This window comes from Podarcis raffonei, chromosome 6 (genome assembly GCF_027172205.1).
Source record: "Podarcis raffonei isolate rPodRaf1 chromosome 6, rPodRaf1.pri, whole genome shotgun sequence".
NCBI classification, from domain to species: Eukaryota; Metazoa; Chordata; class Lepidosauria; order Squamata; family Lacertidae; genus Podarcis; species Podarcis raffonei.
In genome coordinates this window covers 3032721-3054722 of record NC_070607.1, presented here as the reverse complement: position 1 = coordinate 3054722, position 22002 = coordinate 3032721, and the positions used below count along the sequence as shown (strand labels likewise).

General features: G+C 42.6%; 1 protein-coding gene across 3 annotated transcripts in view; it reads left to right on the top strand.

The window, feature by feature from the left end:
* The window catches only part of ATF6 (activating transcription factor 6), an 82004-nt gene that overhangs the window by 53051 nt on the left and 6951 nt on the right, over nt 1–22002 (top strand). For all 3 annotated transcript variants that reach the window (XM_053391203.1, XM_053391202.1, XM_053391204.1), the window contains one exon: nt 136–220. In XM_053391203.1, the coding sequence (XP_053247178.1) occupies nt 136–220 (85 nt within the window). The remainder of the gene's footprint in view (nt 1–135; nt 221–22002) is intronic.

Sequence of the window (22002 nt, the reverse complement as noted above, 5' to 3'; positions counted from 1 at the left end):
AACATCCTTAGCCGTGCCTTAACTCAGATTTGATTTGTTATGAAGACTGTGAATGCACAGTCTTCACGTGCACAGTTTTCCCAGTGCAACATAATACATACTTAGCAACTTAATGCATATTTAAATATTTTTCAGGATCACCTGTTGTTGCCTGCTACCACCCATAATAAGACCAGACGACCAAAGATGTCAATAGTATTGCCAGCAATAAACATCAGTGGTGAGTGTTATGTTTAACCTGTTGGAGAAGTTATTTTACAAAAGTCCAGTTGACTATATTGCTTATGGAAATGTAAGTCATGATGAACAAAGCTTGAAGTGTTTATTTATAATGATGGTGTCATCATAACTTTTGTATTATTGAATAAGGGCCAGCAGAATGAAATGCTTTTCCTGGATCAGGCATCCCCAGATGTTTTGGCCTACAACTCCCATGATCCCTAGCTAACAGGACCAGTGGTCAGGGATGATGGGAATTGTAGTCCAAAACATCTGGAGGGCCGAAGGTTGGGGAAGCCTGTCCTGGACTATACCTCTTCAAGAGGCAAGGGTGAGCAATTGAATGTTAGAATATTTTAGAAAAACACCCAACCTAGCCCCTTTACTTCCAAATTCAGCATGTCAAGGTGGGGAGGGGGAGCAGGGGGGAGGCTTCTGCTTAACTTTCTTCCTGGCACGCCATTTCATGCAACAGTACATAAAATATAAAGGCAAACCAGCATGCACAGATTTGTTTTCTCAGGAGCTTTTATTGGGTAGTGCTAGTCTGCTAGACTGGATGCTACCGTTTGTTATTGTTGTTGTTTGTTCTTTTCTATTGTTTAATTGTCCTTGGACACCATTCTGGCTATTTTATTACAGAAACTCAGTGATTAAGTTATATATATATATATATATATATATATATATATATATATATATATATAAATAAAAATAATGACTAGAGGCTAAATGTTTCTTTTAAGCTGACCATTTGGGGAAGGGGGTTGTGTTACAAAGCAAACAAAGTAAACAGAAAAACAGGGAATGGTATATCTGTTGTCTCCACTTTTAATTGAGTTTGTGTACGTTTAATGAGAGACATTTTTGTTACAGACATCTTGCAGTTGGGGGAAAAGAGGGGGGTTGTGTCAGCATCACATGGGTAGGTCCTTTGTTTGTGTAAGGTAAAGGTAAAGGGACCCCTGACCATTAGGTCCAGTCGTGACTGACTCTGGGGTTGTGGTGCTCATCTCGCTTTATTGGCCGAGGGAGTCGGCGTGCAGCTTCCGGGTCATGTGGCCAGCATGACTAAGCCGCTTCTGGCAAACCAGAGCAGCACATGGAAACGCCGTTTACCTTCCCACTGGAGCGGTACCTATTTATCTACTTGCACTTTGATGTGCTTTCAAACTGCTAAGTTGGCAGGAGCAGGGACCGAGCAACAGCAGCTCACCCCGTTGCGGGGATTCAAACTGCTGACCTTCAGAACTGCAAGCCCTAGGTTCAGTGGTTTAGACCACAGCGCCACCCACATCCCTTTTGTTTGTGTACTTATTTGTTTTTATTGGTATTGTGAAATATTAGGGGTTCCCAAGCTTGGTGGGTTGTGTTTAGTTGATAGCAGTGTGGCTCATTTGTGTGAGGGAGGCAGGCTAGGTTGTTGTGTCAGGTTAGCCATATGGATTCGTATGCTGTTGGAGGGGATAGGTCATTGTCCTGTTGTGCTGTGTATGTAATGAAGGAGAACCACAATGGGACCAAAATTCTTTTCTGACCAGGAAGAATTTCTGCCAAAGGAATGAATCAGTCTGCATCCTAACAGTTATAGTTTCCTAAACTTTATGGCAACACAAGGGCAACAATCTGACCACACTGTAGAAAGGGAAACAGTTATAAAATGGATAATACTTTGGTTTTGATATTCATTTGCATGAAGAATGTTTCCAACACCTATGCAGTGGGAGCCATTTCTTAGTAGAGCTCTGAATTTAACACCTGCAAGCATGTGGTTTATTGCTTGCAGGCTGAATTCTGATATGGAAATCTTACAGCTTCTTTGGAAAACTGCCTTTGATTGCAAAGGGGAGCAAAGAGTGTTTCTAAAGAACGTGAAAAGAATTGTTGTAGCATGTAAGAAACAAAAGATTTGGGAGGGAAGAGGGATCGTGCAGCTATGTTGTCTGATCTTTAAAGTCTTCAAGTGTATTTACTGGGAAGCTTGGACAAGAAAGGGTATTGGGTGGGGTGAAGGAGTCAAGCACTGAGACAACAAAAGACATCAGTTCACAAGGGTGAATATTAGGCAGTCTGTTTAATAAAATAGCTAGGGATAATTGATTTCATCTCTCAGATGAATGAAAAAATTCTACATGCATCTTTGCCTCATTCCAGTTATGGAATAAGAATACCTCTTGGTGTGAGGATGAAGTGGGGGCTTCTGCCACTTTTGTGCAAAGGGTTGTCTCCTGGAGAGATTCTCCCTTTTTCTTTCCTCTCCCTGCAGGTTATTGTAGCCTGGACAGCAACTAGTGGTAGTTGTTGGTTGTTGTTGTTTTAAAGGAGAGTCACATTGAGGGTGTGAGAGGCTTGTGGATTAGCCACCACCTTCCCAATTGGTAGCAAATTTGCTGCCATAACAATGGCAACCCTTCCACACATCCCTCTAAATAACACTTTTAAAAAAAGCCTTTGGGTTGGCAGTTGGGGGTGGAGAGGAAGATGATTTACCTGAGGTAGCCAGATTTGGACCTTGAGCTTCCAGAGGCTGATGTAGATATTTGGAACAGGTGCTTTGATCGCAGAAGTGGACAGTAGGGCCTGGCTAGATGTCCCATAGTTAGATAGTAAGGCTTAGTTAGATGTTCCTGGCTAGATATCCTTACCCACAGCCCAGGGACCCGTGTTCCTCTCTCCATGAAGCTCTATAACAATGCAATCGCCCTCATAATTCTCTTGCCCATTACAGCCAGCTCTGGGAATTTTATATACATAGGAAGCCTTTTTTGTGCTAGGCTAGCTAAATCTTCTGAATCAAGCCTGCAGTAGTTCTTCACCATGATTGTGAGTAGACAGAGAAATCTTATTTATTTCTATCCTCCCCCCTCCCTTGGCCAAAGCTGGGCATTTTTTCCCTTTGTACCAAGGAATGTGAAAAGCTATTCCAGTTCTGTTCAACAGCTGTTTGTGCAGTTGCAGATGTTACATTTCTATCAACGCTTTTATCCCAAATCATTTAGCTTTTTCCAGCTGCTGGTTCTAGGCTCCAGCAACTCACTGTAAAAATTGAGTTGCTTAGATTATGCTGTCAAATACCTTGGGTAGTGGTTTTATAAGGGAAGGAGCAGGGGCCATGTCTTTTAGAGGCTTTCTATACCATAGGAAGGATGTAGCTGCTTCTTGAAATACTTTCAAAGCCACAGTAAGTTTCCCCACATTTATTATCAGGCTTAGTGTAGCAGCATGTAGTGAAATAACTGCCAAACTGTGCACCATAAACTGAACCTAATTTAAATAAATCAGATTAGACTATGAATCTAAAATACCCACCCACAGAAAAGGCTGCCCAGCTGTGCATCATGAAAAGTAAATTAGGTTTCATTGAAAGATTTGGTTTAATCTAAATAAATTAGACTTTGAGCCCATGAGCCTAAAGTACCCACCCACAGAAGAGGCTGCCTGTCACATCTCCACATGATTCTCCAGCCGAGCCTCTTTCGGTTAAGAGCATGAAGACAACAGAATGAAGAATAAGCCTCTCCTCCCCATCCCCATTTATCACCAACAGTTGTCTTTAAGAAGTGCAGTTCCATTTAGTTACCATTGGTAGACTTTCCTTCCATAAATTTGCAGAATCCCATTTTAAACCTATCTCTACCTAAGACCCTCACCACAACTTATCATAGAACTGTAGCGTTGGAAGAGACTCGAGGGTCATCTAGTCCAACCCCCTGTAATGCAGGAATCTCAGCAAAAGCATCCATGACAGATGGCCATGCAACCTCTGCTTGAAAACCTCCAAGGAAGGAGAGTCCACAAGCTCCCCAGGGAGTTCATTCCACTGTTGAACAGCTCTTACTGTTAGAAAGTTATTCCTGATGTTAGAATCTCCTTTCTTGTAACTTGAAGCCATTGGTTTGGGTCCTACCCTACAGAACAGGAGAAAACAAGTTTGCTCCATCTTCCATTTGACAGTCCTTCAGATATTTGAAGATGGCTATCATATTTCCTTTCAATGTCCTCTTTTCCAGTCTCATCCCCATCTCCCTCAACCATTCCTCATAAGGCTTGGTTTTCTGGACCCCTGATCATCTTGACTTGCCTCCTCTGCACACATTCCAGCTTGTCAGCATCCTTCTTAAACTGTGGTGCCCAGTATTCCAGGTGTGGCCTGACCAAGGGAGAATGGAGTGATACTATTACTTCCCTCGATCTGAATACCATGCTGCTGTTGATGCAGCCTAGAATAGCATTAGCTTTTTTGCTGCTGCATCACACCATTGACTCATGCTAAGCTTGTGGTCTACTAAGACTCTTGGCAGCAAGTTCCATAAATTATGGTATTATATTTTGATTTTATTCTGTGAAGTGCCTGGAGACCTCCAGGTATAGGGCGGTATTATAATAATAATAATAATAATAATAATAATAATAATAATAATAATAATATAGGATCTCTGCCCATTAACCATTTTTTTTGTATTTTTATTAAAGATTTTCTTGATTTACAGAAGTATGTGTAATGTCTCTCTCTTGTATTTTTTCCATGTAACATTTTTACAAATCAGTTTTATTTGTTGAGACCTTAGGAAGAAAAGGGGGAGAGGGGTGGAGGGGTGGAAGATGGGTGGGGGTGGGGTCGGGTATTGACATCCTCTCAGACTTTTGGGGGGGCACCTTTCTGTATTTGAGGTTCTGTCAACTTTCCCTTAGAAGTCAGTTCAGGAAAGATTTTCTGCAGTCTTTTGTTGATAATAAGCAATAAAAGTCTTGTCCTGCTGGGATTCAAATGAAGTTGGAGCCTATATAGTCTCAGTGTGTCTCAAAATGTTCCCCAATGCCTTACAAATCTGAATGCTTCCCTCAACTCTGCCTTATCCCATCAGTCTTGTATGTGGGGAAAATAGTGTTTCCTTTTTTTTTTTAATGATATTTATTCAAAATTTCATCAATACATAAACAAAGACAAAAGAAACAAAAAGAAAAATACAGCAAAAAATAAAACAAAAAGAAAAATCAAAAAGGAAAAAAGAAAAATACAGAACTCAGATTACAACTTTTCATTTGCTTATTTCTTGAACTTCCTCACACCTCCCTTTTTGTATTCTAGTTTAATTCATTATTCCGGCAAATTCTTCCCCTGTTTCTCAATTTTAATTTAAATAATTAATCTTCACAATCTATCTTATTTATTAATTCAACATAATCTTTCCCTCTTTTAATTTAATCTGTTATTCAATTTACCTTAATCTCTTTAACCTTATCTTATCTTTAAAATCTTAAAATTTCAAAGTTTACGTCATATTCATTCATATCTCCTTAAATCATTTCTACTAAAGCCAATTTAGTTCCTTTCCGGCATATTCCCTGGTGTTTCATTAATGTTACACTGATTCCAAAATTAACAAAAATATTTCCCTTGATATCTCAAATTTTTATCCAACGTCCCTTCTTCCTGGTTTCGGGTCATGTCAGTCCTCTCAGTCCATTACATCCAGTCCATCAATCTGGTGTTCTTATATCCGAGGCCCTTAAGTCTCTTCTAGGCCCCTTCTGCACAATTTCTTGTCCTTGTTTGTGCTTACGCACTTCTTTGTCTGTTGTTGATTTCTTGGGGAGTGGGTCTCCGGAGGTTTCCATCCAGTAATGGTTTCCATTTTCCTTTGTCAGACTGGCCCCTTCCCCCCAGTCCCACTCCCTGTCATCTTTGTAGTCCAAAAAATATTTATCCAGAAGATAGTTGTTCACCTGTTTCATAGTCCCACTAGAGTTAAAAGCTTCATTTACTTCAAACACATCCCAGCACTCTCCAAGTTCAATCTTCCAACACAGTAACTTTTGTTCCTGCAGGACTTTGAATCCCTCCATTTGTGTTGTTTGAGGAGTAATTACTGCCTCTTCCTTCTTCATCTGCCCTTGGACTTGTCTTGTCGAGCCAGTTTCTTGAATTGGTTGTGTTATAACTTCTTTATCCTTATTCCCTGTTAAATCATATTCACTGGCCACAGCACTCATCAAATCCAATTTTTCATGCATCAAATTCATTTTCTCCTGCAGCTGCTGCAGCAGGGCATTTGTCATACCAAGGGCAGAGACCAAACATTCCTTCCAACTCATTTCTATTCAAGGTCAGGCAGCAAGTCCCACGATCCAAAACTTGCAGCTGTAGATTCCAGATAAACAGCAACAGCAAACTGACAGGCTCCCTCTAGGGGATACAGTTTCTATTTGTATCCACTTTTTTTTAAGTATCCAACAAAGAAAATTACTTTCGATTTCAAGTCCTTTTAATTTTCAAATACTTTGTATCTTTAAAATACTGAAATGCAGAAGGCAGCGTTGAAGTTAATTTGTTTCTCTTCTCTTTTTTACCTATCTGTCAAAATACTCCACTTTCAATCAATGGACGTCACAAGCAATTTCTGTCCCGACACCCCATCCCCAGGTTTGGGACGATGGAAACTTAGATTCCTTTACTCTCCTTCTGCAGGATTAGACAGTCAAATCCCCCCCCCCTTTTCTCCTGCTTTCCAAGGGGGTTTTATTGGTTGTAGATGCAGGAAATTTCCAACTTTAAAGCAGTTTTCCAGGCTATTAGGTTGCAAGGTCTTTGCTTCAATCTATATACAAAAAGCGGAAGGCGGACTTCCTGTTTAAACCTTCCCGCTTGTGCCTAATTCAAAAGTTTTGCAAATTTCTTGATCCAATTCTCCGTTTTTACTCACGGGTACTTGATTTAGAGTCCGAATGTCATCAGGAAAAAGTCAGCGCTCTCCGGCGATGGCTGCGCGGCTTCCCTCCATGGAAATAGCGATCGGTTCGCAGCACCGCGCTGCTCACCCCACTTCACTCCGGAGCCCCAAAAAGGGGTTTCCTCGTGAGTAGGGGAGGCGCTCGTGGTGCTCTGCCGAACCCCATGTTCCCAGGCTTCTCCGCCTGGGATTTCTAGCGGGTCCCCGTCTTCGCCGCGGCGGGAAGACCCAATTTCCACGGAGCCCGTTCCTCCGATTGGAGGAACTCCGCCATTCGTCGTTGGCGCTAACCCGGAAGTCGGAAAAAAAAGTGTTTCCAAGTACGCTACCTTAGAGCTCTGTCCAACTCAAAGTCAGCTGATTCTGCCACCTCCCCACTAGAACGGTCAGGTTGTAAAGAAGGCTGTGCCCTGTTCACTGTTCCAGGATATGCTCTGAACATGGACTTGTTTTTATTTTTCCAGTTCAACTCATACTGATACTTGTGCATACAAAACCAGATATGAATCAATATTTCCATCTCTTGGTTATGAGATATACTTGCAAGGCCATGGAAGCCCAACAGCTAAGGGTGTTATGGCTAGACTGACATTTATTTATTTATTTAGTTTGTTTGTTTGATTTATAAGGTGCCTTTTATGGTAAGTGGAGGCAGTGATCTGCCCTTACAAGATCAAGTGGCCGAGCTGACCTTTCACAAGGCAACCATAGTAAGCTCTGGTGGAAGTTTGTATTTAACCAAAGAAATCCAAATGTCTCTTCTAATTTTAAATATCAAGCCATAACACTTGGAAACAATATGAGTGTGCTTTCAGACTTTAAAATGCACTTTTGGAAGATATTTAAAGGCAGCATTCTGTTAGAATCCACAGAGTGCAAAAGCAGAGATGGGCCATCTTGTTCGTAACACTTTTACTCTCGTGCATCATTAAAAGTAAATGGTATGTAAGAAGAAAAAAATGTAAAACTTGCTTTGGGCAGAGGGAACAGTGGTGGCCAGGCTCCTGGAATGAGTGGTAACAATTTAATAAGACATATTCAGAAGAATCAATATAAATGTGGGCCATACCCTACATTAAAAGGAAGGAAGGGCCTCCTCCAAATGTAGGAAGTTATATAATGGTAAATGTTTTGTGCTGGAGTGGGTTTTTGCAGATCAGTACAATGTTTAGCATATGGAATAATTTAGCAGAATAAGCTACTGAGTCACAGAACATCATTGGATGTAACAGTAGACTGAATGGTACATGTAAATAGGAAGCATGCAGAGTGACAAGGAGGCCAAGGGATCCTCAGAAGTGAGCAGCACAATCAATAGCTTCTCTGCTTTCCTCTGCATTTCTCCCCTTTATATATGGAGGCGGGGTGTTTATAGGCTGCTTCCATATTTAAAGCAAATTCCGAAAGAGAGTAACCACCAGTGAAAACAACCATTCTACAAACATGTGTAAAAAGTAGTTTATAGTTTTAAAGCCCCGGCATCCCTGACCGCATCCAAGCAGCACTTTCTTGCCCCTGTCCTTTTTGCACTATGAGAGTGGGGTACCTTCTCTGCCCTTTACCCAAGTCTCCACATATCTGCTTATGCATGATTCCATCACTTGCAACTAAATGAAAAGCCACCCTTCATTGCAGTCATCCAGCCAGGGTCAGCTGCTAAAGATTATTGTAGACAGCAAGAAACTGGAGCTTGCCATCCACTCAGAGGCCACTGGCAGGAGCATCTTTATGTTCTGCTGAGATTCCTTGAGCTTGAAGGAGGGCAGGAGAACTCTTAGACCTTGCACTGAGCCCCAGAGAACCTTGGAAAGCAGTGAGACATCTCACTGCTTTCCAAGCAGTTTCTAGACACAAAGAAAAATGGATGATCCCTCTCCTCCTAGCTCAGAGGAAGGCAAGGGGCTTCTCCCACAGTCACACTGGGCCGTGGAAGCACCCTAAGAGGAGCAGCATTGGTGACAAACAAGGAATTCGGCTGACTACCAAGGCCAGTCACAATTTGGTCATTTTGCAGCATGTGTACTCTTGACAAGAAGCTACAACAAGCGTCCTGAGTGCTTTGATACAATACACCCATTTTAAAATAACTGTTTGCCACATTTGTTTATTCCTTTGAAGTATTTGTTATCTAACCCAAAAATGTAATGTGGTCTCTTCACACAAGAAGATGAAGAGAGAGGGCATGTCTTGATAGTTGAAATGATTTGGTCCTTAGTTGAAAGCTATTTAACATGCTTTGAAGGAAGTCGATGTACCATGTTCCAGAATGTTGAGGAGTCTGGGATCTTGCCATTCACTGTCGGTTGTCAGTCACTCTGGGACTGCGGCGAAGGATAGACTTAAGAATGTTACTGAGGAAGGCCAGGCTTGACCAGATGGGAGGATGCTCTGGGGGAGCGGAAGGGGCTAAGGGAAGGTCTGGGAAGGGTGTGTTTGACTGTTGGGAAATTGGGAAAGGGTGGGTTTGGCTGGGTGGTTCTCAGTTTATTAAAGCTCACTCTAGTTCTTATGGACCACTTTAAAGAATGTATACATTCCAAGGTATATGCATATGTGAGCAAAATATATTTTTACATCTAAAACAAAGAGGGCCACCCTTGATTAGAAAAAAATGGCCTGAGTCTTTTTATATATAAAGGTTATTGAAACTCTGCTTGAGAGTTCATATGTGTTTAGTCACTTGGATAGGAAACAGTTGAGAAATTAAATATAAAAGCAAATTCTTCAGGGATTTTACATCCTGCCTTGTTTTTCTAAGTTGCCGCCTTTTGTATTAAAGCAACAGAAACTCCCCCCCCCCTTTTTTTTAAAGAGGGAGAGAGAAAGAGAGATGATAGAAGCTGGCTAGAATGAGAGAATGATTTGCCTCTTTAATGTTCTGGGGAATCTGGCTATAGTTCTCAATGTTGAATGGAACAGAATCTCCACCCAAAAGCATCTGAAATTGAAAATAAAATGTGCAAATTGAGTGAGCTTGCTGTAACCATAAGCAGATCTGCATAAATCTTATTGATTTGCATAGTTCTTTCAGCAATGATTGCGGTTTTCCTTGGCAGAGAATTAAGACTTTTCATGTTTAGCATTATCAGCTGTTTTACACATATGGGTTCTAATAGTCATATGGCTAAGTATATCCCATAGAATTTTTCTCTAACTAGTAAGAGTGTGGTTTGAAACAATGTGGTATATAATTATGTTGCTAAAGCAAAGGGTATCTATTCCTCTTCGCAGACTGGATGTGTGATGGCCTATGTTAGGCACTCAGTGAGGAAAAACAAATATTCTACACAAACATCTCATTCTGCCCCTGCAGTTGCAGGATTTTTATTTTCAAACCATTTTTATTTTGGTTTGTTTCAGTATCAGTAAGCAGAACATAAATTATGGTTTAGGATTAGTCTGTTTTAATCAAATACTTCAACTCTTGTACCTTTTGAATGGTTTTTGTTAATATTTAGGTCTGCTAACCCAGTGGCGAGGGACGCGGGTGGCGCTGTGGGTAAAAGCCTCAGCGCCTAGGGCTTGCCGATCGAAAGGTCGGCGGTTCGAATCCCCGCGGCGGGGTGCGCTCCCATTGCTCGGTCCCAGCGCCTGCCAACCTAGCAGTTCGAGAGCACCCCCAGGTGCAAGTAGATAAATAGGGACTGCTTACTAGCGGGAAGGTAAACGGCGTTTCCGTGTGCGGCTCTGGCTCGCCAGAGCAGCGATGTCATGCTGGCCACGTGACCCGGAAGTGTCTCCGGACAGCGCTGGCCCCCGGCCTCTTGAGTGAGATGGGCGCACAACCCCAGAGTCTGTCAAGACTGGCCCGTACGGGCAGGGGTACCTTTACCTTTACCTTTACCTAACCCAGTGGCGTAGTGTGGGTTGCCGGCACCCAGGGTGGGCAAGCTGCCAATAGCACCAGAGCGCCTCCCCGGAACCAAGCAGGGCTGTACTGCACTGCACCGCCTGCCTGCCTGCCTGCACAGGAGAGAGCCCTGTTGGCCAAGGTGACCCTTGGTGGGCAAATCCCCCCAACTCCTGCAGTGAGGACTACACTGCAGAGGCTGGACTACACTGGGGTCGTCCCTTGCCCACTTGCCTCTGTCCACGCCCACTCACCGTGGGCCTGAGCTGCTCTGCTGCCTTTGCCAGGGTGGGGTAGGGATCCCTTTGGAAGCCAGCACCTGCATGGGAGTGCCTCTTTGGTGGTGGCGGCTCTCTTAATCTGCAGCGGGAGGTTTAAGGAAGTCCACTTCTCAACCGGTCAAGCCCCCTTCCTCCAGCTCATGTGAGTCAGAGGCGGGGTGGGGGCCTCAGGTGCCTTCGCCCAGGAGAAAGAGGGAGCCCAGGTGAAGGAAAAGGTGGCAGCAGCATCAAGCAGCCCTGCTCTGCAGGGTGCTGGGCTGAGGTTGTGTGATGCTGCCCCCTGGTGCTGGAAGCAGAGGGAGTCCCTCTACTCTCAGCGCTTGATGGCAGCAACATCAAGCCCTGGTTCAACCAAGTTTCAACATCACGATGCATCGCCAGATTGCAATGTTTCGCTGGTGATACAACGCAGTTGGGCAGTTGGACTTGTAGAACTTGTCACGTTCTGGTAGCTTCTGGGGATTTATTTGGATTGTAACGCAAGTATATGCCATTAGAGAAGAACAGTCAGGATCTTTTTGTAACCAGGAAAACCTATTTAATATCTCAATAAGGTCATCCAATGTCTTGAACTTCAAAAGGAGTATGTGCCAGGACTTATTTTTAAATTTTTAATGAAACAGTTCACAGATTTATGATAGGTGTCCATCCTGGCTGTAATAGACTGCATGCAAGAACTTTGCTGTAAACCATGCATTTCCTTGAGCTTTATATCATCTTTAACTTGTACTTGTAAACGTATTTCTTCAGCCAGTCCATCTACAGATGGTATCATCTTGTCGCATCCTGCCCTGTTCTCTTGCAGAGCAAGAGTTGACAGGCAATGTTTTTAGGATCATGGGAAGAGGGTAAATTTGGTGCCTCTTGTTCACAAGGGACAGATTGTGGTTAAAGCAGCCTTTTTACAAGAAAATACTAATCGTAGCATGTAAATAAATTACATCATTTTTATGTAGCCAAGTTAAAACAGGTGGAAAATTTGGGTAATCCTTGAGTTCAGCTCAATGCTGTAAAGGCATTTTGGCTGCACATGATTAGACAGCAGCTTTGATAGTAGTGAAGAAAAGGGGATTGCCTGATGCTTTATTTTCTCTTACTACTTGTTGAGGTGTTTAGACTGAATAGATATCATGATTTTATGTAAGGAAAGGCAGGAGTGATCATGGATAGCTAATGTAGCTTCTTCTCTGAAACTAATAATGTCTAGGCTTGGCTGTCCTCTGTTTGGAAGATGAACACAGTTTTTAGCAACTTGGGAGGAGGGTGGGTGTTACAAATAATTTTTGTTCATTTATTTGGGGCCAAGCAGGAATACTTTCTTAACTCAAAATTTACAAAGAGCTCAGTGGATGTAGTCATCTAAATGGCTGTACCCTAGAAGAGTTGGCCATGGAAATTTTGTAGTTGTGTGGTTAGTTCTCATACAGTATTGTGATGGCCATTGGCTATAAACAATAAAATCTAATGACTGGTCACTGAAGTGCCCATATGGACAGCAAGCCTGAAGGCTAATCTTAATTAGTGTCCAGGACCTGATGCAACATGTAAGCATTGTTGAATCAGTTGGGAACTGTGACCATAGTGCTATCAAATTTAATAAGTGGACAGTTGCCAGGAAAATCCAGCACAGTCATATTTAACATTAGAAAAGGAACTGAGGCAATTCCATATATTGGACTTCCATAGATTAAAAGAAATGACAAAAAAGATGACCTCAACAGGTACTAGCAAATTCTAGTTCCTAAGTATGATCCTTGTGAACAGAGATTCAAGAATGTCCCACAGGAGTACTTTGTAAAACATTAACTCTTTGAATAATTTTGCATTACAAATTGAATCACTCATATTAAGTAATAATCCTTTGTACATTTGTGCATTTACAAAGGATTTGTACGTTTTCAATAGAGACATTCATTATTTTCTACCATTTTTGTTCAACATTTTAGATTTTTGTAATTTGCATTCAGCTAGTGGATCAGAATCTTCTGCTGGTTCCCTGCCTGACCTAAGGTGGGTCATAAAAGCAGCATTGCAATGCGTCCTACGCAGGGCTCCCTTTGAAGGTGACTTGGAAACTACAATTAATCCACTACTTTTTCTCTCCCCCCGCCCTTTCTCTCTCTGCTTTGATTAGCATTTTACTTAATCTGAATGAATGATGGTATCCCTGATCAAGTCTCCCCCTCTGCCAGTTTTTATTGTTTTACATCTTATGACTAGCAGTCTTTGGGACTCAGCTTTCTGCTTTTTCCCATCACATTTCCTTCTGCAAAGGCGTGGGAATAAAACAGGGTCCGAGAAATGAGTCAGGGCTGTTTTTGGGTTATGAAATCAGTCTGTCTAGGCTGAGCTCTCCATTCTCTGTCCATAATAAACTTTATCTTTCTTTCCTTTTTAAAAAATAATAATATTTATTAAGTGTAAAGGGAATTGGGGGTTGCTCGTGCGTAAGGGGCTGCTGCTCTAGGCAACGTTGTCTGGCTAAACCTTTCCCTGGCTGGACAGCCCTTTCTCCGTGGCTGTGTCAGTGGGCGTTTCCTGAACTTCTTCCAGCATAAAAGCTCTTTGACACCAAGTCTCCGCCTAGCCTCCCTGCGCGGAAGTTTTCTGCGCAGAGTGGGCGTGGCCAGCGGAGGTCCTGGGCTCTCCCCGCTGGTCTCTGTGGAAGAGTCTTGGAGCCATCTCTCCAAAGTCCTTCCCTGCTCCCCTTTCTTCCTGGTGTCACGCTGATTTCCTTCCTCAAAGGAAGTGTCCCCTCTCTCCCTGCTGGGCCCTTCTCCTGCATCGCTAGGGAGCCTTACCTCCACTCTTGGCTCCGATGGCAGTTCCCTGACATTAAGGTTTTAAGAGGTACAAAAAGAAAAAGTAAAAAACATCATTTTAAACAAAAAACAATACAACACATCACAATAGGTAAAGAAAAAGGATAAAATACAAAGGGGAAAAAAACAGAAAAATAAAATTCATTAAACAATAAAGAAAAAACAAAGAAAAATACAACAAATCTTCCCATTACTTATCTTTCATTAGCTTATTTCCTTGACCTCCTCACACCTCCCTTTTTTGTAGTCTAGATCAATTATCTATTTCAGCAAATCCTTTCCATCTTTTCAAATTTTAGTCCTGTAATTTATCTTAGCTTTACTTTATGTTTTAATTTATGTAGCTTTAATTTATGTAGCTTTAATTTATGTAGCTTTACTTTCCCTCCTTTCACCAATTAACAGTCAGTTTTTCCCAAATCCTTTATATCCTTCCTGCTAAAGTCACATAACATCATTCCAACATCCTTCTAACATTCATTAATTTTACAATGTTTCTGTAAATAGTCTTTAAATTTCTTCCAATCTTCCTCCACCGACTCTTCTCCCTGGTCTCGGATTCTGCCAGTCATTTCCGCCAGTTCCATGTAGTCCATCACCTTCATCTGCCATTCTTCCCGGGTGGGTAGATCTTGTGTCTTCCAGTACTTTGCAATAAGTATTCTTGCTGCTGTTGTGGCATACATAAAGAAAGTTCTGTCCTTCTTTGGCACCAATTGGCCAACCATGCCCAGGAGAAAGGCCTCTGGTTTCTTCAGAAAGGTATATTTAAATACCTTTTTCATTTCATTATAGATCATCTCCCAGAAAGTCTTAATCCTTGGGCATGTCCACCAAAGGTGAAAGAATGTACCTTCAGTCTCTTTACATTTCCAACATTTGTTATCGGGCAAATGATAGATTTTTGCAAGCTTGACTGGTGTCATGTACCACCTGTATATCATTTTCATTATATTCTCTCTTAAGGCATTGCATGCCGTGAACTTCATACCTGTGGAAACTTTATCTTTCTTTCCATCTTTTCCCTTGCATATTGTTTTCTGATAGTGAGGAAAGGGAGGTTCATGGCATCTGCCATGAAAGAGCTCCTCCATGATACAGCTGTCTTGCTGCATCCCAAGGGAAATTGCAGATTTGCTCTGGTCAAGGGACTGTTGGGTTCTTTCCCTCTCACACCTGCATTGTGAACACCCAACCCTAGTTGTTCTGTGCTTAAAAAAATATCGAATCACCTTCTGTCATACAAATTCTGTGGCAAGAAAAACTGAATTCTGTAGCTTTTGTAAGTTATGCATATCAAGCAAATTTGCACAATTTTCTTTTATGATGTATATTTTTTTTCTACTAGCGTATTGTTTTACTTGAGTTGGGCAAGTATTGGAGCATCGAAGCTCAGCCCACAGTCTGGAAACTTGGCCAACTTCTTGGCATCTGATATTTCAGTAGGTGTTACTTGCACACTTTCTAGCATATCTTCACACTCACAGGAGCTGGAAACTTGGATCTTTTCAAATGACAGTTGAGATTCTCAGAAAGTCACATTTTGTGGCCAATTCCACTTTCGTTGCTACCATGGAATTGTGGGGTGCACTAGCCATATTTATAACCTGCTAAGCTGGGGGTGGGGACCTGCAGCCCTTCACAATATTGTTGAACTACAAGTCCCATCATCACTGACCAGTTGACATGCTGATTGGAGCAGGCATCCAGCAGCACTTGCAGGACCACGGCTTCCTCATCTCTGGCAGGTTCCCCGTTCCTGTTCTTAGCCAATCACTGCCCACCAGGTATGAGTTGTGACCTGCTAGTCCCATGCAAGCAGCAAAACAGGAGGCTTATTGAGCCCCTTTGTTCAGCTTAGATGTATCTGGACAGCTGTTTTCCTTCCACTTGTACTGGCAGTACTGGAATAGCTCTTTCACAGTGAAGGTGGGACCAGGAAGTGAGGAAAACAGATCAGTGAGATGCCCTTTGTTTCATGCCGTGTGGCACATTAAGGTCCCTTCCAACTCTACAATTCTAGGATTCTGTCTTTATACATAAGTAGCAATGGGATCCAAACAACTCTTAATCAGATTTTTTTTAATGTGTTGCAGAAGAAGCTGTCTCTTGTAATGGTGGTTGGAACTGGTTTTAAAATAGATTCTTGCATTGAAATGAAGTCCCTGGTTTCATAAGGCAAAAAGATACTTTTGTGTTAGGTCAACAAATGAAGCACTGAAAGGAGATCTGTCAAACTGTTCTGGTATGTGCTTGGAACATAGTGTATTTTTAGCCATTTTTTGCTGTTACAGCCCCATGGGTGTTTATAGTCTTATTTGGTAACACTTAGCAACTCTTCTGATGGAAACGTTGTCCAGACCACACTGGATGGTAGAGCTAGAGCAGCGCAGTTTAGTCTGAGTCACGGCATTTGCAGGAATTGAGCTGTGGGATGAGATACAGCTGCGCTGCTCAGATGCAAACAGTCCAGCCTCAGTCCTTGTTAGCTGCTGCACGCCTCCCCCATCCCTGTCTAGTCCTGAGGGGCAAACTGAAGGCCGCATCTGCTCTGCCGTATTTCATTTTGCCCTTGAAAAAAGGTGCAGCAGATGAAACTGGTGTTCAAACAGAAGAGGTACATTGAAGAAATACATAGTGAATTTTGTTGTGCGATCTCAGACTGAGATTCAGTGTTAAATTGTGTGCTTTGGGACTTTCCTGTTGCCCTTGAAAACTGGGGATGGGCTGAGCTGGTATTCTTCTTGAAACTATAGAATTTTGTCTGAATATGACTATCGAGATTTCTTCCAATATCCCTGTTTTCAAGGCAAATACTGCATAACAAACATACGAACAACTCTGGCGTAAATGTGCCTTTTGCAAACACCATGACTGACTATACAAGTCAAGTGCCTTTGCATATATTTTACTGCTGGATAGTGTGGCCATGTCTTCGGGGCTCATTCCCTGAGCCACAGGCAGATTTTGCAGCTGTCTTGGTCAGTTTGTAAGACACACAGGTAAAACCACACAGCTAATTTACTGTAATTTCACTTGCGCTTGATTGTCCATAGGTTTCCTTGACTATTCATTGGAGTGTGGTAGCCCATCTCTCCTGAAGAGAAAGACCCTCTTGGTTTCATTCTTTCGAAGCCCTGCCTCTCCTAGTGGTTAGAGTGTTGGATTAGAATTAGGGAGACAGTTTCAAATTGCAGTTCATAACCCAGAACCCGATGTTATACTACATACAGAAGGCATTCTTTAAATAATAATAATAACAATAACAATAATAATAACAACTGAGATTTGCCACATGTTTCAGAGTGCAAAAGGCAACACTTGATCTTTTTATATATCCAGACATCTGGGCAGGGGGGTAATTCCCTTGCCTTCATTTATGTAATATGATACATTGTAGGTAACTCACAGTAGTTAAACATCAAAACACACACACACACAACTTGGCAAAACTATGTCCAAGTTGTAGCCGAACATTATGTAACTCAGCATCAGCCAATTTCACTGCATCCTGGCAATGCCATGCGCACCCCGTCTTCAAAACTGAAGTTTTAGGCCAATTAGTTTTGAAGTAACCTGAAAAGTGATAGGAGAGGAAAGTAAGATGTTAAACCAGTAGTGGATAGTTCTCATGACAGGAATACCTAAGGCTAACGTTGATAGGAGCAGTCACTCTGGTTCATATTTGAGTCCGTTCCAGCACTCTTCTCCTTCTCCTGACTCCACTACCAGAAGTTCACAGGGCCTGAGACAGACAGACAGAAGTGCCTAAAGCAGAGTGAGGCAACATCAGGCAAGAGGAATAAGCCAATGAAGTGGAAGACCAGGTAGCATATCTGAGCAGCCACTATGGTGCCCCTCCCTGAGCTAGAAAGATTTCTGTAATGCATGGAGTCCACTGAGGCAGCTGCTTCTCTAGGCAAGCAGAATGGAGTGTGCCTGTCCTCCTGATGAAGAAAATGAAAAATGTGGTATCATTGTGCTGCTTTCCTCTCACCTCCCAGTGATTGGAAAGGAAAGGAAAACTGGGGGTGAGATCTAGAGCAGAAGAGCCGGTATGCAAGGCTGTGCTTGCCAGGGTGCATAGGAAGGGGGCTTCATTATGAATGGGACAAGAAATGGGCTGAAACCCAACAGAGGTAGTGAAGGCTGTGGCTGTGGGTGGTGGATTTTGGACACCAATCAGTTGCATGGCGTAACTGGAATATTCTGCAATAGGATTAGGACCCTTTGACCCTCTAGGCGTTGCTGTGCCATAGTGCCATCATCACACACCTTTGGCCACACTGGCTGGGGCTGAAGGGAGTTGAGAGTCCAACAACATTAGAGGCCACGGTTTCCTCACTCGTATTCTACAATATCTGATCACAATCAACATACCACTTGTTTGTTTTTTATTTTTGAAATCATCATTATTATCTTACATTTCTATTGTTGGGATGTTATTTATAAATTACGTTTGATGCAGCATTCGAAACTAACTAGGTGCTATTTGCCTTTTGTGACTCAGGAGCTCCCCCTTGCAACCAAGTGGAGATTTCTGCCACAAGGTTTGCGACTGAAATCTCCACCATGGGAGAGGACAGCAGCCTCCCTGACTGACCACAAAAGCTGAAAAGGTGTTAGCAGCTATAGAACTGCTGGAATTCCCTTCAACCCTACACCCCATGAATCAGCCTTTTGATGTCCTGAAGGGGGAATCTGACTCCCTTGTCGTACAGTTTCCACAAGTAAACAAGCTGCAAAGCTCTTTTCTGTGGATAGATGCATTGCTTCTCTCTTGGGTGGGGAGCAGGAGGGGAGATCTGAATTGCTAACTTTGCAGGTAGCAACTGAAGACAAAGCGCAAGTTGTCCTTCTGCAACAGCAAAACCCACCCCCAAAACACGTTCCCAGTCTCCACCAGAGATTCAGAAGGCTGTTCCACCACCACCACCTCTGCCTCTCACCTCTCACCCTGTTAATGAAACCTGGTTTCCACTCTGCTTTTGGGTTCCTTGTTCCTAGATAGGAGAGGGTGGATTGGTGTCCCTCAATTTCTTTCTTCTCGATTTCTTTCTGGTCATCTCCCCCACCCCCTTATTTCAGAAGAGAAGGGGTGTGTATGGATGTGCCTTTAAGCAAAATGAGCTTTGCTTGGGGGGGGGGGCAGGAAGGATTCAAGGAAGACTGGGGGGGTTGCTTTGTTGTTATTTTGGCAAGAAGTTTACTTGGTTCCATTTGTGGGCATTCCTTTCTTCACATAATGAGATGCTGGAAGGCTGTTTTGGACTCCTCTCTTTCCCCAACCCCCATTATTTACGAGGAACTCTCCTAGAATTATATTTCTACTGCCCCCCTCCTCTTCTCATAGCCCCTCTCCAAATGATCTACTTTCCCATCTCTGTTCTACAGTACTTGCACATTTGTTTCACTTTCTCTCTCTCTCTCAGATTTCTTTCTAGTTCAGCATCATAGTAATAATGAACTGTAGTATTTTTATTAATGACTTTATATGCTTCTTAACTACCAAAGTTGGCCTCTAAGCAGCAAGTGTTCAGATGCTGTAGGTATATATTCTTTTAATCCTTATGACTTCCCTGTCAAGTATGCCAAGAGGGTTTGAAACTGGATTAACAAAACCACTAAACATAGTTAAATGTATTATAGCAACATGGTTTTGTTCTTATTTGATAAACAAGTTCCTACCCAGAGTTACAACTTTTTAATGTCAGGGTTTCTGTACCTTTTGACAGCTTGATGACAGGCAGAATTGAGATGTCAACCAGCTGGGACCTCCCCATTTCATACAGTGATAAATAAGCATCACCTGTTGAATTTCTTTCTGATGTGCATATGCTGCAGCCATAGGTGCTCACCAGGAGAAAGATGGCAATCCTATACACAGCTGATAAGCTAACCGAAAAAGTTAAATTCTGAATGGGCATTCTGAGAGATATTAATTGTCTAGTGAAAGTGGGTTTTTAAAAAACTCAATTTTTGTTCTACAGTTTTTACATTCTACTAAATGGACTTGGCATGATCAACAAATTCCAGAGGGATAGGCATATTATATTATATTATATTATATTATATTATAATTATAGTTTGTATACCACCCTTTAAACCAAAGGAATATTATGACATTCTAAAGACTTAACACATTTAAGCCCACTTTGTCAGATTGCTGTTTGCTTCTCATGAGGTGGCTGTAGCCTACAAATGTTTGTTTTGTTGATGCCACAGCCGTGTAAGGCTGACATCTACTTGTTTTATTGTGATGAATCTTCAATACTGTAATCCCATTAGCTGTATTTACATAATAAAACACTCTTGAGAAGACATGGCCCCCATCAAGGAATAGGGGGAGGGTGGTGCTTACATGAATATTTTAATGTTAAGAGATTCTCAGATTATGGATATTAAAAGGAAGGTCTGCAAAATGCATTAACACAGGCATCCCCAACCTTCAGCCCTCCAGATGTTTTGGACTACAATTCCCATCATCCCTGACCACTGGTTCTGTTAGCTAGGGATCATGGGAGTTGTAGGCCAAAACATCTGGAGGGCCACAGGTTGGGGATGCCTACATTAACATTTAGTTAGTTTGGATGGTAAATGTAGCATCCCAGGTAACCAGAACCTTTCATATAGCAGGATTTTGAAGGTTCAGCTGTACGGGCAGTCCTGCAAAAAAATTAAATAAAAAAATTCTTGTGAATGGAGTGTTCATAAGCATGCTGCTGGAGAGGCAATGCTCAAAAATAATGAATTAGGTCAGAGGTTTTCAACCTTTTTGAGTCCATGACTCCCTTGATCAACTACATTTTTTCTGCAGCATCCTTGTGGGGCTCAGGAGCGCAGTTATGCCACCCCTTGCCTTTAGAGCTGGTAGCCTCTCCCTTCTTGGGAATCCCCTGGGCAGCTGTTTCTGTCGCCTCCGGTTCCTGAGCTTCCCCTGTCCCCCGCCTCAAAGCGAGGTGCCTCCTCACACTGCCCCAGAAGGGCAGTGTACTCCGAGGCCACTTCAGCTCCTGGCAACCAGCACCCCCTGGCCGGCCCCAGAGACTCCATTTGCCTGCGGAGCTTCTAGCCAGGGCTGCTGCAACAGTCACACAAGCCTTTGGAAGGCAGAGGTGAGAGGGTCTCGAGGGCAGGAGGGACAGAGGCCAGTGTTGCGTGCGGCATCCCTCACCATCATTCAAGGCACCCCAGGGTGCCACGGCACACTGCTTGAAAACCACTGAATTGGGTTGCAATCCCAATCCCATTTGCCTAGGAGGAAGTCCCTTTTGCATTCAGTAGGATCTATATCTGTGTAGAAATAGTTAGACCCGTTCTGCCAAGAATTTTGGTATACTGTAATAGACGTACAGTCGAACCTTGGAAGTCTAACAGAATCTGTTCTAGAAGTCTGTTTGATTTCCAAAACGTTCGAAAACCAAAACGTGGCTTCCAATTGACTGCAGAAGCTTCCTGTAGTCAATTGGAAGCCACAGAAGCCCCATGGGACATTCGGCTTCCAAAAATAGTTCACAAACCAGAACAGTCACTTCTGGGTTTGCAATGTTCAGGAGCCAAAACGTTCGGTAATTAAGCTGTTCTACTTCCAAGGTACGACTGTATTCAACTGTGACTGCAATACTTGCTGAAGTTGCAGCATAACATATTGGGCAGAGAGAGAGAGGGAGAACACACACACTTGCAAGTACAGTGGTACCTTGGTTGTCAAACGCCTTAGTTGTCAAACAAATCGGCTCCCAAATGTCGCAAACCCGGAAGTGAGTGTTCCGGTTTGTGAACGTTTTTCGGAAGCCAAACGTCCAAAGTGGCTTCTGCAGCTTCCAATTGAGTGCAGGAAGCTCCTGCAGCCAATCGGAAGCTGTGCCTTGGTTTTCAAACCATTCTGGAAGTTGAACGGATTAAATTTGAGAACCAAGGTACCACTGTACTTAATACTTATGGTTGGCCACTATTGCTAAGCCTGAGCCCCATTTATGTTTGTGGTGTCCAATTAACAGTTACTATTAAAATGCATTACTGATGTGAATTGTGTATTAGTTCACATGTTTCCAAATTTTTTTACTGTAATAATAACAATAATTGTAATAATACTGTAA